The sequence below is a fragment of the Poromitra crassiceps genome, assembly GCF_964638095.1.
Source record: "Poromitra crassiceps genome assembly, chromosome: 2".
Lineage (NCBI taxonomy): Eukaryota > Metazoa > Chordata > Actinopteri > Beryciformes > Melamphaidae > Poromitra > Poromitra crassiceps.
Genome location: NC_139624.1, coordinates 94,442,115 through 94,459,118, shown reverse-complemented (window position 1 = coordinate 94,459,118; position 17,004 = coordinate 94,442,115). Strand labels below are relative to the sequence as shown.

Sequence of the window (17,004 nt, the reverse complement as noted above, 5' to 3'; positions counted from 1 at the left end):
TTAATCGTTTCCAACCTTCAGTGCAAAAATACTACAAATCAAACTGAAAGGGAAGGGACCGGGAGTCGCTGTGCAAGAGCGCGGATCGTCTGCTTGGCTCTCATTGGTCCGTCCGTGACAAGGTTTTCTCAGGCACAAGTACGCAGGCTTCATCCATTGAGCCCTTGGCAGCTTGCTCTTCCTTGGGATCTCCGAAAGCGGTGTTGTGGAGAGCAGAGCTGAAGGTGGCGCTGTGGAGAGCAGAGCTGAAGAAGACCTCTCAGTCTCCTCTTCTTCAGTCGCCGTTGTCGAGCGCGTCTGAAATGTGAGAGGCGGCGTATTTTAGCCGGAAACCACCTGCATCCAGACACACAACAGACAGAAGATCAGCGGATCATTCAAGAAACAAAAGAAAACAGGGATGCTCCTATCACCTTTTTTTGCTAGCCTGGTAAAAACCATCCTGATAACGTGACCTCACATCCCGTTTCGCTCTAAGTTTCAGTCTGGACTCCAGTGATGCGCGGGCTGCAGTTATAACCGCGCTGACGGCGGATAACCCACCCCGCGGGCGGGCTGGATCATAAAAATAAACATTCTGATTAATAGCGGATGGTTTGCGGGCGGTTGAAACGATGTATCATTAATGAGGACAAATAATATGAATTACGTTCTCTAGTCTATGAACGTATTTTAAGCTACATTTTTCGTCAGGCACATTCATTGTAGATCCCCCAAAGGACCCACGGCCGTAAACAAAACAATAGCCATGTGCTTCAGCTGAGTCTCCGCTGAAGACGTGTTTGGAGAGAAGACGCATCGAGTAAACTGGACATAATACAGCATAATACAGGAAGTTTATTTGGAGTCTTGGACTGCAGCGATCGCACCAACGGCAGCAGAAAGCGTAAGTTCGCTCCTTTTATAGCGTTGTGAAATGTTGGGTGAATGGCGGGCGTGGATCTATAAATAGTATGAAATAATTTGCGCGGATTTATGGCGGGCGGACGGTTCATGCATACACGCGGATTAGGATGGCATAAAAGCTCATCCGCGCATCTCTACCGTCCATGTTGATTTCAGTGGGCGGGAGTACTTGCCTTTACAGACAACTCCTTCAACCAATCAGCATTGCCAAATCCAATTGGAAGAATGTCGAAAACGTCTTTTCCACAGAGAAACTCTATAGGTGCACTCTCCTATTCTTGTTTAATTGTTGTCATTGAGTCTATTTCTGCAATAACTGCACTCTAGAGCTGCCCTTGACCAAAGATTATCCTGGTCGACCAGAAATTGACCACAGCTCCGACCAATCGATTGGTTGAAACGGGGTAAAAAATAAAAAATAAAATTGCAGTGTACTTTTTTGTTATTATTTTTTGCAGTGTACTTTTTTCTTATTTTGTGCAGTGTACTGACTACTGAGCGCACTATACCCGATAGCTGATAATTATAAATAAAAGCTATTTGCAGCGTTGTAACGTTACCGGCAGTAGCGGCTGGTGCATTTTTGTCCAGGGAGGGCTATACCAAATATAGGCCTGGACAATGGGGTTGAAATCAATATGATAATCATAAGGATTATTCTCAATATGAATAGCATATGTTTCACGTATGCAAAATCAGTGTTCATCTCATTGAACTGAATGGTGATGTCAAACAAACCTTACATTTTCAAATAATATTCCTGCCATACCTCATTTGATCAGTTTTTAAGTAACATTTGCTTGTCATCATCAATTTAGACAGCAGAAATGTCACTATTAAAATAACTTCATATCAATATCATCACGATGATTCTACTGAAAACAACAAACAATAATAGGCTATTGAATTAATTATCATCCACTCCAGCCCTAAATCAAGCAAGTAGTAACGGACGTTAGCCTACTAGCACCTTCTGAATCATATGGGCAACAGATTAGACTTCCCACAGAATGTGAATGAGTTACATTACATTACCTATGAGGAAAGCATGTTCGTACATGCAAATATAGAGTCCGTCAAGAATGCATTGCGTCCCTCTACCTGGCCCGACCTCCACCTGGTTGCTAGATACCAGCGCCCTCGGAATCCCTTTGTTTTGAGAGTGAACAGCGCATGTGCAATTTACACAGATCCTGCTGCAGCACTGGTGGAAGCCGGAAGTCCCCGGACGGCTTCCACCAAAAGTTGACCAAAAACAGTACACATGTACATCATTATGAATCTACATATTTATTGCAGATTATATACTCACTATCTAATATTCACCTCGCTCATAAAAATATATATATATATATATATACCGTATATATATACAGTATAACGTTTTATTTTCCCCTCCTTCCTGTAGGTGGGGCGGCGCCCTGGCGCCCTCTAGTGGCCGGCCGCCACTGGTTACCGGAATGGACAGACTGATCAGTGTGCTATGCAACACCTGGCCATATTCAGCTAATGGGAAACAGCTTTGAGTTGCATGTGCGATGGTTATGTAATGTTAGCACATGTGGCATGGTTAATTAGTTGGCAGAAAGGACAACTAGACAGCTTTTGCAATTTATTCCAGTAACATCTTAAGTCTGTCTAACATTACTGGAGTTGGAGTGTATCTCTGTGGAGTGTGGACGTGCAGTCTCACTGACGACTGTAGTCTCAACTCATAAGGTGCCTACTGCGTAGTTAGCTGCTCGTTAACAGCTGATGGTGGCTGCATGCTGAAACGTGTCCATTGTTTGCGCTGATAGCTGAGCCATTTAATTGTTAATTCCATCGCTCTGCTGGTTGCACTCAGTCTAGATAGCCTGCTAACTATTAGCCTGTCTCTCTCTAGCCTGGATCACTTCCTGTGTGCTTCTAGAAAAGGTCCGTGTTGCAACTTGCTTCCGCGGCACGTTACTTCGTTCCAGATCGCTTTTCTTGTTATGAAATTGAATCTCTCCTATGAAATTATTAACACCAGCGATTGTTCGACCAACGTGAATCTCGTCGACCAAGAGCATGTCGACCGATTAATCGATCAGGAGGGGGCAGCCCTACTGCACTCATGGCTGTGTTTACTCTACTAATGTTGACGTTACGCTCTTCACTTTGGGAGCTGCCATACTGTTTTACCAGCAGCGTCCCTGATTGGTCCGTGCAAATGGCTGGGGGCGGGCTGGAGGCCAGACTGATCCGCAGAACCAAAAAGAACGTGGGTTCTGGAGGGTTGGCCATCAAGAACCGCTTCCAAATTGGAACCAGTTCCAAAATTCTGATTCCAAAGGATTTTCATTTTGATTCTGCTTGATTCCTAAACAGATATTGTGTGGAGAACATACTTGAAATCTGATTTCCCACCCAGACATATTAAGTGGCGGACACGGACTGCTACATAAAGTGTTAATTAAAAAATATATAAAACGTTAAACTGTTGATGATTACAAAAGTTCATAACAAACGACAAGCAATGTTATGATAATATGAATATGGCTGAATATGATGTGTAATGGTTAAAAAAAAATCTCTGAAATAAGCATCTCACCTGTTTTGGGATTGATAAGCAGAATTGTAAACGGAATCAGAATAGTTCAAATCCAAACAATAGCCAACCCTAGTTACCTGTTGTTGAGTAGGGTTAAATAAAAATGGAGACACCGTCTTAATCACAATTCTTAATTTTACCCCTACCCCTTGTTTTTGACTACCCCTAGCCCCTGCTCTTCAAAACGGAGCCACAAGGGATAGGGGTTGAAAACAATCGCCTAGGAAATGGGACACCACTCATTACGTCATAATTTTGCCAAACTGGGATAATAAAGCTATTTCTGGTTCACATTGATTAAAGTCTGCAGAGTCTCATAGATACACTATTTTGTCATCATATTGCATATGACCACAAATTAATTAATTAAATTATTGATAACTTATTCATTTAACTCATTGAGTGCCAGCCACTTTTGGAGAACGGAAGCTCCCAGTGCCAGAGTTTCAGAGCGTTTTCAGTGATTTCTCGAGGCCCACAGAATATTGTGTGATATTACTATGTAAACACCGAACACACACAAAGAACGAGGAGACCCTGTTCTATCATCTGCAAAAAAAAGTTTATTGATACCATTTTCCGTTCTTTAGTTATGAGCCGGAGAAGATAGGCTGTTTTGAGCAAAAAGACAGTTTTCAAATTATAAGCTGAGATATTCAGCCTTTTGTGAAATGCAGCATTTCAAGCACATTCACTGACTCTAGCTAATATTTTCTGATGTAGTGACGTGGTGTAGTTCTGTGCAGCCTGCGTGCCCCACCCCCCCTCTCCCCCCCTGAGCTGCAAACTCCTCCCCACACGCACCCAGTCTATTTTCGGAGCCTCCGTTTTTGCGCCGGGCGGCTGACGGCGGCTCCCGGGCGGATCCCAGCGCGACAAGGAAATGCCAAATGGGACTGCAGGAAAAGGTTTGGCCGTTCGGCGTCGGGTGCTGCCTTTCTGGCGGGTAATCGTGTGGAGAAACTATATGCAGACAGACAGACAGAGGCAGAGGAGCTCAGTTGTGGGCGCGGATTGACTGATGTTCGCAGCCAACTGTCAGCTGCAGACAGAGCAATCTATATGGCTCTGGCTGCAGCATGCATCGGTTTCTCTTTGATCACGGCTTTCTCCTGCAGTTTTCCGGACCTTTCTGTAATCTGGAGAGCACTGTCGCCACCCAAGGGTTCTGTAAAATAGGTTAGACACATTCAATAGCTCCCATATTGTAAGAGGCGATGTAAGAGGCTTAGATCGACATCCCCCCGTCAAAAAACGCAATTGACGAACATGTTCGTCCTTGGCACTCTACGTTACTAAACTAAATGACGAACATGTTCGTCCATGGCACTCAATGAGTTAAATTATAGTATTTTATTAGTTGACTGGTTTGCTCAGGAGTCACTGGAAAACACGATAAAAAAATTATAGTAGGCTAGCCTACTATAGGATAGTATAGCCCATTCAAATTTATGTTGATATTGTACATAATATTATATATATATATTTTTTACATTTTATTCTGGCAATTGGGTTGCTTCATAATCGGGAGCATGTGGTTTTCGCTGGGTTGGGTGTCCAAAAATAATTTATTTTATAGCTCCATAGTCACGTTTCAGTGTAATGCTTTTTACACAGACCTTATTGCAGATGCTGGCTGGCGCTTCTGCGACTCTGTTCCCAGCTTGGAAGCGGGCGCCCATACCGTCTATGTTAAAATAGTTGCAAAATACCTAACCAAAACTAACAAAAATATGTGAATGTCTTCCTTTAATGTCGATACAAAGGATTACATTACATTACGTCATTTGGCAGACGCTTTTATCCAAAGCGACTTACAATAACACATTTTTGTTAGCAATAGAGCAATCAACTATGCAGCACAGTCTATGACAACTACAACTTCTGAAGGAACAGCGGTACAAGTTTAGGTTAGTTTTTTTTTTTTTAAGAAAGAATTTAGATCAAGAAGGGCCCAGATGGAGCCTGAAAAGGTGTGTCTTTAGTCTTTTCCGAAAGATCGGCAGTGATTCAGCTGTCCTGACCGAAGGTGGAAGCTCGTTCCACCATTGAGGTGTCAGGGACGAAAAGAGTCGAGATCGGGATGAGCGACTCAAAGGATCACTGCAAATGTTGAAACACGCATTTCAAAACTCGATATTTGCAAAGATAGCTGTGTTTCTCCTCTTCCAGGACCAGGGCACACATGCAGGTTGTCCCCCGCTGCACTGCCTGCAAACAGGCAACCTGCCTCGGCTGAGTGATGTGGGTTGCCACGGCTCGAATTGCGATAAAATTTTTTCTGAAATGTGTAGCACTAACTCTATTGCAGCGATTGGGCGTGATCAACCCTTCCGCGGGCAACGTTGCAGACAGAGTAGGAAGGCTGATCCGTGAGCGGCTGCTTCTGGGATGCGGGTCGGGGTCTTAATCGGCCTCGGCTGGGTCTACTGGGCAAGGGTGTATGATGTTGAGAGACCCGAAACACCTTACGACCCCAGCTAACATCACTGATGACACGTCCCAGCGTAGCATGTATTTTAAATCCAGAAACGAATTCCACACATCCAGAGTCCTTTGTATCGACATTAAACTCAGATATAAACATTTATTTGTAACTTTTGGCTAATTTCTGGCTGATTAATAGTGATTTCCTTGTCATTCCTCGCTTTGGAGTGTGCCCCTGGAAAATCTCAGTTTCTAGGGCCAGTAAGCCCTCTCCCTTCACCCTAGGTCTGACGCAAATAAAAATTGTGACACCCTACCCCTTCACGTGAACGTGCAAAACGGAGGGTTAAGGGCTAAGTGGTAGGACCAAGGGGGGAATTGGGATTGGGCCACCCTCCGAAGATACAGTATATATCCATTTCAGTCTTGCTAGTTCAAGGCTCAGTGAGCTAACCACACGACCCTTGTCCTGAAAGTGTAAGGCTACAACATAGTGTGTTAGCAGCTGCCTCGCTAACTAACCAGCGAGCTGTTTAGTAGCCAATAATGTTGGGCGATCTTGACCACAGTCAAATCGATTGTCCTATCTTCACCTTTTGAGATCACGGATGCCCGATGCATGAGGGGATGTGTGTGCATGTCTGACAGTGGCTGCCTGGCAAGCAGAGAGATGTGTGAAGCAGCAGTGAGTGCAGTGTGTGTTTAGGCTATTTGTCAGTGGATAATTTGTACATTTAAACATGTTTCCGATGTCCACAATGAGCCTTGTTATTAAAATCTCTAATTACAAACCTGTTTGCCATTGTTTATTCACAAATCTGGCATTTTATCTTCCAAATAATCCATGTAACTACATCCATTCATGAAATGAAATCGCACAGGAATATGCATGAACATTAATGCAAAGATTATGTAAATACATTGTTTTAAGACGACTTCCTTCGACTCATGGCTCCAATTATTTGATCTCAGGTGCGTTTTCTCAAGATGGCTTCATTCTTCACCATGACTGTTAATTTCCATTCTGCATCAACTGCCGTCACGAAGGCGGATTAACAGTTTGGTAAATTGAATTGATTTCATATTCCTTACCTAGAACTGTCATCAGATATTAAAATAACCTGAGTTAGTAATATGGTTGTGGATTTTTCAAGCCATTTGTATTTTACTAAAATTCCTAAATTAATTATTTCATTGTTAGCAGAGCAATGGTGTAAAGGTTAAGCCATCATTAGAGTGATGGTCTTGAAAATGGTCCCGCATTGGTCTGGTCTCGATCTGTCCCCCCCTCGGTCTTGAATCGGTCTCGCCCCCCCTCTGTCTTGGTCTTGTTAATAATAATAATAATAATAATAATTGATTGGATTTATACAGCGCCTTTCTAGATACTCAAAGCGCTTCACATATCAAGGGAGGGAGAGGGAGGGAACTCAACTCATCCACCACCGATGCGTAGCACCCACCTGGGTGATGCACGGCAGTCAGTTTGCGCCAGAACGCTCACCACACATCAGCTATCACAGTGGAGAGTTGAGGACTGAATGTGCCAATTAAGTAATGCTTGTTCTCGGTCTCCACCCTCCCTCTTGGTTTTGACTCGGTCTTGGTTTAGGTGGTCTCGACCACAACACTACAGAACATGCTTGGCCCAAAGTCAGGGGTCTTGCATTCTGGTCGTTGTGGGTTAGTGTTGTGCAGACTTTTAGTCCTGCATGGTGGTTAAGGAGCCACACCTGGCCTGTGTCTACATGGCTGAGACCCAGTGTGCCTCATTCACTGCCGGGGAGGAAAGAAGCAAAGACGTACCAGACACTGGCCCACAAGGACCAGAATGAAGAACCCGGCCCTAAGCTTATAGCAGCCCCTTCTTCCTGTCCTGTGTAGCTGTATTACCTTGCTGTGTGGAGTCCATGGAGGGCTGGTTGCAGTCCTGAGCGTAGTGGCCGCTCACGCCGCAGTTATAACAGGACACGTTGCCGTTCTTCTTGTTAACTCCAGCGCCCCCGAGCGCAGCAGCAGGCAGCAGCCCCAGGGCGCTGGGGTAGACATGCTGGTAGAAGCGCTGGCAGAACGCTGCCGCTGGCGCCATCTGCTGGTGGAGGCTGTAGTTTGCGGCTGCCATCGCCGCCGCTTGGGTGCCCAGCATGTGTGAGGGCACGTCGGCTGGGGCGTGGCCGTGAGTGTGGGAGTGAGTGTGGAGAGGGCCGTAGGGAGGGGGCGGAGCAGGGGGTGGAGGGCTGGGGAAAAAGGGCGACAGGCTGGCTTGGCCGTTGGCCTGGTGTGGGGCCTGGACCTGGGTGAGCTGGGCCTGGGCCTGGGTGAGCTGGGCCTGGGTGAGATGTGGGGGCTGGGCCTGGGTGAGGTAGCTGTTGCTGCACAGGGCGGTGAGCTGGAAGAGAGGTGGAACACCGAACACCTGCCGCGCCACCGCCGCCATCTGTTGGGCGGGGAAGAATAATGGGGCGTGGCTAGCCGACAAGCCGCCGCCACTGTTGCTGCTGCCTCGGCTGCCACAGTTGTTGTGGCAGCCACAGGTCCCACAGCCCATTGGCTGCTGCTGCTGTGGGGGTGCTGGTTGCTGGGGAGCCACTTGTTGCTGGGGTTGCTGCTGGGAAACAGGGGCACTTCCACAGGAAGTGCTGCTGTTGATGTAGGATGTACAGTCGCTATGTGCTGTGCTGTGGGTAAGTGCTGGGCTGAGGCTGGGCGCAGGGCCTGGAGTATGGGTGGGCACCGCCGGAGGTACAGCTGCCTGAAGCTGCCCTCCCCCAGCACCCACAGGTGCTCCTATACTGGGCATGACAGCGGTTGGGATAGGCGGCATGGTGTATGGGGAAGGCAGGCCGGAGGGTAAGGTCAGGCCAGGGTGCTTGGCATGTGAAGGCTCCAGCAGGCCTGAGCTGATGCTGGCTGGCTCTGGGCTGGGGAAGGCCTGCTGTAGAGGAGAGGAGTAGGGTGCGGGGCCTGGAGAAATTACACTGATGGCCCCTACAGGGTGAGAAGCCTGGGGAGCAGCTGGAGTAGAACCACCCTCTAAACCTCCATCGGTGCCACCTTGGCTCTGAGACAAAGCTGCTTTGAACCGCTGAGTCAGAGGCTGGAGAGCAGGACTTCCCAGAGGGTGGAGGCCCATGGCTGGAGCCCCAAAGGCGAGAGGTGCTTCCCTCTTCTCCGGGTCTCCCGGAGTCCCAGGGCCTGCAACGGCCGGAGGCACCAGGGGTATCTGCATCATGAGTGTCCCAGAAGAGGGCTTACCATCAAGGATGCCGCTTTGGCCAGGAGGGGGAACCGCCAAAACCTGAGAGTCGGAGGCCCCGTTGGGGAGCACAGAGGGCAGGGAATGCATGGAGGAGATAGGGGGGAACTCAGCGCTTGTCTCTGGGCACAGGCACTCCATCTGGGCCGGATGGGTGTTGGAAGACAGAGGGAGGACATAGGTGACATCCCCAGCTTCAGTCTGGTGGGGGGGGAAGCTGCCAGGGACTCTGCCTTTACTGGAGTCGTCAGAGTGGCTGTCGGTATCTAACAAGGAAACAAGGTTAGGTAAGAGCTTATGTCAATATACCATCAACAACAGCTATGCTTATGAGGATTGACTGACAAATGCACAGCCCAAAAATATCCTGACTACATACAGTACAAGTCACTTAGGGATTCATTCAACAGAAGATGGAAATCTCTGAACAAGATCATTTGATGCATTCATTTTTGATGTGATTTGATATTGTGATCCCCCCCCCCACACACTGGTCAGGACTCATCAACAGTATCCAGCTAACTGATTCAACATTATCAAAATAACTCAATGTTCTGACCTCTCTCTCTCTCTCTTTTTTGACAAATTTCTCAATCCTCATTCTGACGTTCTTTTTAGAAATGGGTAAATTTGACCCACTGTCAATCCACCCAACCAAAGAAATGAAAGAAGGGGAGGAAGACATTTTATATTCTCATGTAAACTAAATGATAAATGCAATTGTTCCATTCTAAAACCTATTCTATACTTATATGCTATATGTTCTGTAATATTATATAAGTATATTCGATAGTTCTATAACATACTTTAGACATTCTGTAACATTTTGGTATTGGTATCGAAGTTAGAAATTCTAGTATTCAGATTCAGAGAGTGATAAAGTCCTTATTAGTGGGGGCTTTCAGGCCAAGCCTACTGTATACCTTTGTTGTTGTCATCCTCACTGTCCAGGCTCTCTGGTTGGTGGTGTTGAGGGCTGGATGGAGAGCTGTAGCTCTCTGAGGACGTCTCACCAAACGTATCTGGACCACAACCGCCCTCTACAACAATATAAGTGTTAATGGTCCCATTCCGTGCAAAAGCTGTTTTTACTTGTAAATGCATATATACTGCTGTCATCCCTCCCTGTAATGAGTGGTCACAACCTCAGAACTGCCAGAGTTGGATTTGTCCCTATCCAGCTTCCCCCTGCAGTCTCCTTCAAGCCACGCCCCTTACACTCTGTTCCCCCAGACGGGTTAATGTGATGTCACTCAGGTCCTTAACTCATTCACCGCCAAAGACGTCTTTGACGTGTTATCAGGAATAGCCCTCCCCGCCAATGACGTGTTTGACATGTTTTTGTTTTTATTAGTGCAGCACGTAGTTCAAAGACTTCCCCAGCCTGTGACATGGTATCAGGTCCCTGCCCTCAAAGCCAAGCCGACAACACGTGAACAAACACATACAGCAGCTGTTGTTTTGAAATGAGCAGGAGGAAAAACAGAAAACAGAGAAACGCGCTTCCTTGTGCAGAGAGGAGAAACGCCATTGAAACGCCCCTCGGCGCGCTGCGCTGGTCGCCTTGCTGCAGGGCGAACCTGGATTGAGTTGTTCGCGGTAGTCAAACCCGTGACGAACATGATCGTTCCGGTTCCAGCGCCTGGTCCCAAAGCCAAGCCGGACCCGTTCCTGTGTCGCAGCATTCGTCCCAGCCCGAACGAGAGGAGGAAAACGATGCAGAGGCAGAGGAGGCTAGACGCTGATCTCAGACCAGTTTGGTGTTCCCCTCCTATGCTAATTTGCGGGGCGATCAATAGTGTTCCCTGGGAAGGAGGTGCAATCCAGCAGCAGCTGTGGACAGAACTCTCTCTCTCTCTGTGTGTGTGTGTGTGTGTGTGTGTGTGTCTGTCTGTCTGTCTGTCTGTGTGTCTGTGTGTCTGCACACTCACTCACACTGAGTAAACTGTATTGTTGAATGTAAAAAAAGCACTTCATGTATATATATATATATATATATATTTTTTTTTTTGTCATTTGTGTCATAACGAATAATATTTACATGTCTGATGTCAATACAGTTCAAAATAAAAGAATTGAGAGCGAGTTCTGCCTGAGATTGTGTCCTTTACAAAAATGGCCTTTTCTGCTGTTTCTCTTCTCAGAGAGACCTTTTTGGTGAAAACAGGGTGTATATAAATGGCTATAAGTAGAGTACAGAACATGCTAAAAGCTCACTTTTTTTCCTGGTGAACCCAGAGACGTACATCTTCATTTTGAGGTATTGCAAATCACTTTGGTGCTAATAGATAATTTACTGTGGGTCTTGAAAGATGACCAACAATTATGAAAATCTTTGGCCTGTGCTAAATATTGGCAGTCCTAAACTGGCCATGAATGAGTTAAGCATACTGCGCGCCGTCTCTCTCACACAAGCTACCTGCACCATTTTGCCACAAAATTAACACTTCTAGCTGGAGCGACGCCAACTGTACATGATTCAGCAACTGCGGAGGTGCATTCGGTAAGTCTAGGCCTTTTGAGATGTCCTCTTTAGCGTAGCAACTGTTAAGTTAGCGATAGCTCATTGCTAACGTTAGTTGTGGACACAACCTAGCGTGCTGGTCCACGGACGCTAATCTGATTGGCCGCTGGGAGCCTGGGGCGGGCTCTCCCTCAGCGGCCAATGGGAACTGTTAGTTCTGAATATATTATAGAAACAGACCATTCTTGGGAAGCGACGAGATGAGGAAGTGACAACTCCGTCAGAACGAACGGGGTTGCTATATTTTCGACAAATTAATCCAGAATCATGTTTTATGGACCAGAGACACACGTTTTTAAGAGGTTACAGCTGCACGAATTGGGACCTTTAAACTACTGAGCTTTTAAACTGCTACACATCAACTACTGCAAGTTTATTTATTTTACTTATTACCTCCGGATAGGAAGGTCGTAGAGAGTCGGGATTCGAGGGGTGGGTAGGGGGAGTGGCTAGGTATATCTGGGTGGTGGGAGGTAGCGTGGTCAGGAAAGGGTGCGGGGCTAGGGATAGGAAGGTCATATAGTCTAGGTTTGAGGGGTGGGTATAGGGTTGTGCCGATTGGCGATCGGATCGTATATTGCCAACTCTATAGCTGAAATGACGATTGATTTTTCTTAGCCGATCTCGATCGCCCCAGCCCCCCGTGTGTGGCTGCTTCCTGAGAGCAGCAGTTTGACTGAGCAGAGTGTGTTCAGACTAGGGTTTAATATTTTTCCCGAAAAAGAGGCATAGCAGGAAACGGGAAATGAAGATTTTTTTTTTTTTTTAATAAATCTATGGGTTGCTAATTTGATGCTGTAGCGTTTTATTTGCTGATATCAATAACTATTCTCATTCTTATTATAGGATTAAAGAACAATGTTAACAAACATTATAATTTAAGATAAAATCTTCATATGAAATGCCATGTTCATTGCATGTGATCGGTCTGCTGATAAGAACAGCCTCATGGAAATGTTATTTGACAATAAATAAACAGAATTCGTTACAGCACTTACCGTAATTTGGGAAGTGATATTGGACAATAAACAAATGAAATTTGTTAAAGCAAGTTATTTTGCGTGTTTCAATTAAGCTGAGATGGATTCCATATTCTGATAGCGTTCAGCAGCCTTTCTAACATAGCCAAACAATGTTGGATATCAGCCTAATAAACTAAATGATCACTCAAAATTAACAGAATATTTATTTATTTTCATTTACTTTGCTTTTTCGGGAGAGTATGGCCGTCTCTCTTGAGTGCTGCTCTGAGGTAGGCACATTTTGCCATGCTGTTGATTGTAAATCCGTCATACTGTATGCTGCCATTTCTGACAGTATTTCGGCCACCGAGGCTTTTGGTGTTAAGTATGAGTCCATTGTTCTCGGACGCTTCACTTGCGGGGTTTCTGGGGTTTTATGGTGCTGCGACTCCAAATGTTGCAGCAACCCGCTTGTTGATCGTCCTCCACATCTTATCACTCGCTGACAGAGGTTACATGTGGCATCCTCGTTGTTTTGGTTGTTTGTGAAAAACTACTGGCAGCAGAACTTGCAGAAGACATCGTGGTGGAATCCATCAGCATGGTGCATTGTTGAGAGATGCTCTCTGTGTGACTCACTCAACGGGTGGGTGTGGGCTGTGTGGACGAATTACTGTATTAACTTAAGTAATGGTCATTACGCCATCACTGTCATTATTTTATTTAGGCTACAATAGGCTGTACAGCTATTTTCTTAAATTCATTTTTTCCCGTTTCCCGCTATTGTATTTCCCGGGAACCGGGAAATGGTCCAGTCGGCATTTCCCGGGAATCCTGCTTCCCGGGATTAAACCCTAGTTCAGACCAGACCATTAACCAACGCTACTAGCCTACTGCATTCAAACATGTTTCTGATGTCCGCAACGAGCCACAATTACAACTCTCCCTGCCATCGCCCGTCCCCCGATCTCATCTCTCTTCTCATTCTCCACATGCCGCCTGCCATGCAAAACTACTCTGTGCTCAGCTCCATAAGAGTAATGTTATATGTATGTTAAGGCTGCTCGATAAATCGATTTTGAATCGTAATCGAATTAATTCGTTAGGACAATGTTAAAAAAATGAAAATCGTAAAATCGATCTACACTTTAACTAGGGTAATTACGTTAGGCTCTCTCTCATGTACGCGTGCTGCTACTCGTCCCTTCTCCCCGCTGTAAAGTCTCTCTGGAGGTTGTGACTACTGCTGTCTACTAAAGACAGCAGCAATGAACTTATTTCAACACCTCCAAAAAGCACAGAGTGTGAGCACTGAGCAGCGTGTTGCACTGCGGGCTGTGCAAGATAACGATTACCACAACACACACGCGCGCACACGAACAAAGACGTTATCACCGGACGCTGAAATGTTGCCTTTATAGTTCACATAACAACAAAACAACACGTGAGGCCACCGAGTAACGTTACCAGGACTCACCTCCAAAAGAGTACAGAGTGCTCAATCAAATCCACCAGTGTCAAGTGACTGCAGGTTAGCAAGCAACAGCCAGGAAGTTAGGTATAGCAAGTTAGGCTAAAACAGGAAGTTGGGTTGTTCTGCCTTCAGAGTAAAAGCGTAATTTGTCACTTATGAAAAAAATTGATTAAAAAAATAGCTCTGCAGGGCAACAAATGTTTAGAGAAGTATAATAGTATAAAAAAATCTAAATCTAAATCAAAAATCGAGTTTTGAGAGAAAAAAATCGTCAATTTAATTTATAGGCAAAATCGAACAGCCCTAATGTATGTAGGCAGGCACAATGACCGACGAATAAAAAGTTGTTACCGTAGTTTTGGCCACTGTCAGTCAGAGGCTGTAATTAATCGTCCTACCTGTCCGTCATGCAGTGCTGCGGGAGGGAAAAAAAAGCAATCCATTCCAGTCTGTCCAAACTTAATACCGATCTAATCTCAGTATGAGATGCAGGGAAATATATTATAGTAGCCGATGTGTTTAGAAGAGCATTGTCACATTGCCACAGTCTTGCTATAGTATAGCGTTATATTTTACATGTTTGCTATATTAAACTGCCATGAGATTTGTTTGCGGAGATGTCAGCGGGGATGAAAGTCGCTGTGTGGGGGGAGGCTCACTTTTAAAAGTCTGTAGGCTACGTGTGTCTATGTGCTTTGGTGCGACATCACTGCATCTCATGTTCAGTTTAACATATTATCTTCATCTTATCAACGTTACTGCGAGCCGATGGTGAGCAGACAAGGCAGTGGAGAACGAGAGTGAAAAAAGAAAAGAGACGGACTGAGACGCAGATCAAAGGGCAAGCGCCGGCAAACAGGGTTGCAATGAGACCTTACTCTAACGAGGCTCACCGCGGACACCAGAAACATGTCCAAATATACAGCAGCAGCATCTATTCACTGACAAATAGTCCGAACAACACACACTCACTGCTGCGCCACACATCTCTCTGCAAGTTGCCATCATCAGCATCCACTGACACACACACACTGTCCGTCCACGGGGGGGTCTTGCGATGACATCGTGCATTGGCGATATCAAAGGGTGGCAATTAGACGATCTGACTGAGGTCAAGATCGTGCAACTCTAGGTGGGTACGGGGAGTGGCTAGGTGTATCTGGGTGGTGTGAGGGGCGTGTCCAGAAAAGGGGCGGGGCTAGGGAAACGCAGTGGTAGCTAGGGATAGAGGGTCAGAGAGAGTCAGGATTTGAGGGGTGGGTAGGGGAGTGGCTGGGGGGATATGGGTTATGGATATGGGGGGATCATGGTTCTGATCCGACTCACAAAATTTGCACATCATAGCAGACTGGAGTATTTGCCTTGGCGGAGGTCTGCACTCTCCGAGTGCCCTTCTAGTTTATTTTATTTTCAGTCTATTTAAAAATGTCATTCCAATTTACAAGTCACGACAATGTTTTTTTAACCTTTCATCTTTTTTTTGTCCCAGTTTTAGTTTTCCATGATATCCTAGTAGAAGATTTGCTCTGTTCAGCAGTGAAAGATTAATTCGGTTTGCAATGCGTATTAGAGGTCGACCGATAGTGGAAAAGGCCGATACCGATAGAATAACGATAGTTTGGAGCAGGAAAAAGCCGATAGCCGATTAATCGGCTGATAGCGAGATGGAGTTGTTTTCATAAGATTGTTGTTAAAGTCAGAAGGAGCTGATGCACACCTTCAGTCTCTTAAAGGCAGGTGCGTCGGAGATGCAGTACATATGAGAGAAATAAAGAGGATTCCCGCACACTGTCAATTACTTGCAAAAAAACTTTAAACTTTAATTAACAACGTTTCGGTCTATCGACCTTCATCAGGTTAAAATGCAGAGCAAGGGAACACCACAGGTCTTATAGCATACACCTTGTCAGATGAGGCCAATCAGAGACATTGAGCTATCAGGCAAAACACTCCCCCAGACTGTGTGCAGTCAGTCAATCAGAGGGTCCAGCCCATATGCAGTACCAAACAAAGACACAGGGCAGGAACATGCAAATACATCAAATAGGCACATAAAATAAGAAATGCCATAAAAGTTAAAAAATGTAGACAACTATAGCATCACAGTTGATGTGATGAGGACAACAAGGCATCCATATGGAGTTCAGTACTTGGGCAATAGAAAGAGAAGCTACATTATTAGTACATTAATCTGTAGCATTAATCTGTAAGATTGATGTAAGATTGTTGTTCAAATAAAACCCCCTCAGATCGGCTAAAGTTAAGAAATTATCATTGTCATCATCACAGAAGCTTCCTAATTTAATTTATCAGTCAACATCAGTCACGTGGGGTCACTGGGGTAAAAAACAAACAAACTCAGCTGCGTGCAGCATGTAACAGCAAAGATAATTGAGACGGCAAGAGCTACAGTGCCTTTTTGGAAATAGCGCTGCGGCCATTCTGGCCTGAAATACGGCTCCTTGCTCGGGCAGAAGCCTCGTCTCTCCAAAATGGCGGATTGGCTGTGTGCTGTCGCATCTTTACAATAAAAGGTCTTTGGTTACAGTAAGCCTCGACTACTTTGTTTCACAAACACAACAAAGGAGAGACAACTTTTCACACACTCCGCTTTAGAATGGATTAAGAGGATGTCCTGAAGTGTGACGGTGGATGAAAGACTTGATGACAAAACAAACATTGTGTGATTTGATGGATTATAGTCTTCATGACAGAAAGAACAGGACACCCGATGGATTAACGTTATATGGATGCAGCGAGTTTTTACTGTGGAGTGCCGACAGTCTGTTAACTGCACATAACGTTCCACTTTTATCATCCATGCTTATTCCTGGGAGTGCTTATTATTTTCGTGAATGGATTTATCTTACGTCGCTGGAT

General features: G+C 45.5%; 1 protein-coding gene across 1 annotated transcript in view; it reads right to left on the bottom strand.

Moving 5' to 3' along the window:
* Nucleotides 1-260: 260 nt before the first annotated feature.
* zcchc2 (zinc finger, CCHC domain containing 2) overlaps nt 261-17,004 on the bottom strand; it is a gene marked incomplete at its 5' end in the record, with an annotated part of 116,610 nt that continues 99,866 nt past the window's right edge. Inside the window, 3 exons of the mRNA XM_083631852.1 lie at nt 261-336; nt 7,802-9,430; nt 10,088-10,204. Coding sequence (XP_083487978.1) covers nt 275-336; nt 7,802-9,430; nt 10,088-10,204 — 1,808 coding nt within the window. The 3' untranslated portion in view covers nt 261-274. The remainder of the gene's footprint in view (nt 337-7,801; nt 9,431-10,087; nt 10,205-17,004) is intronic.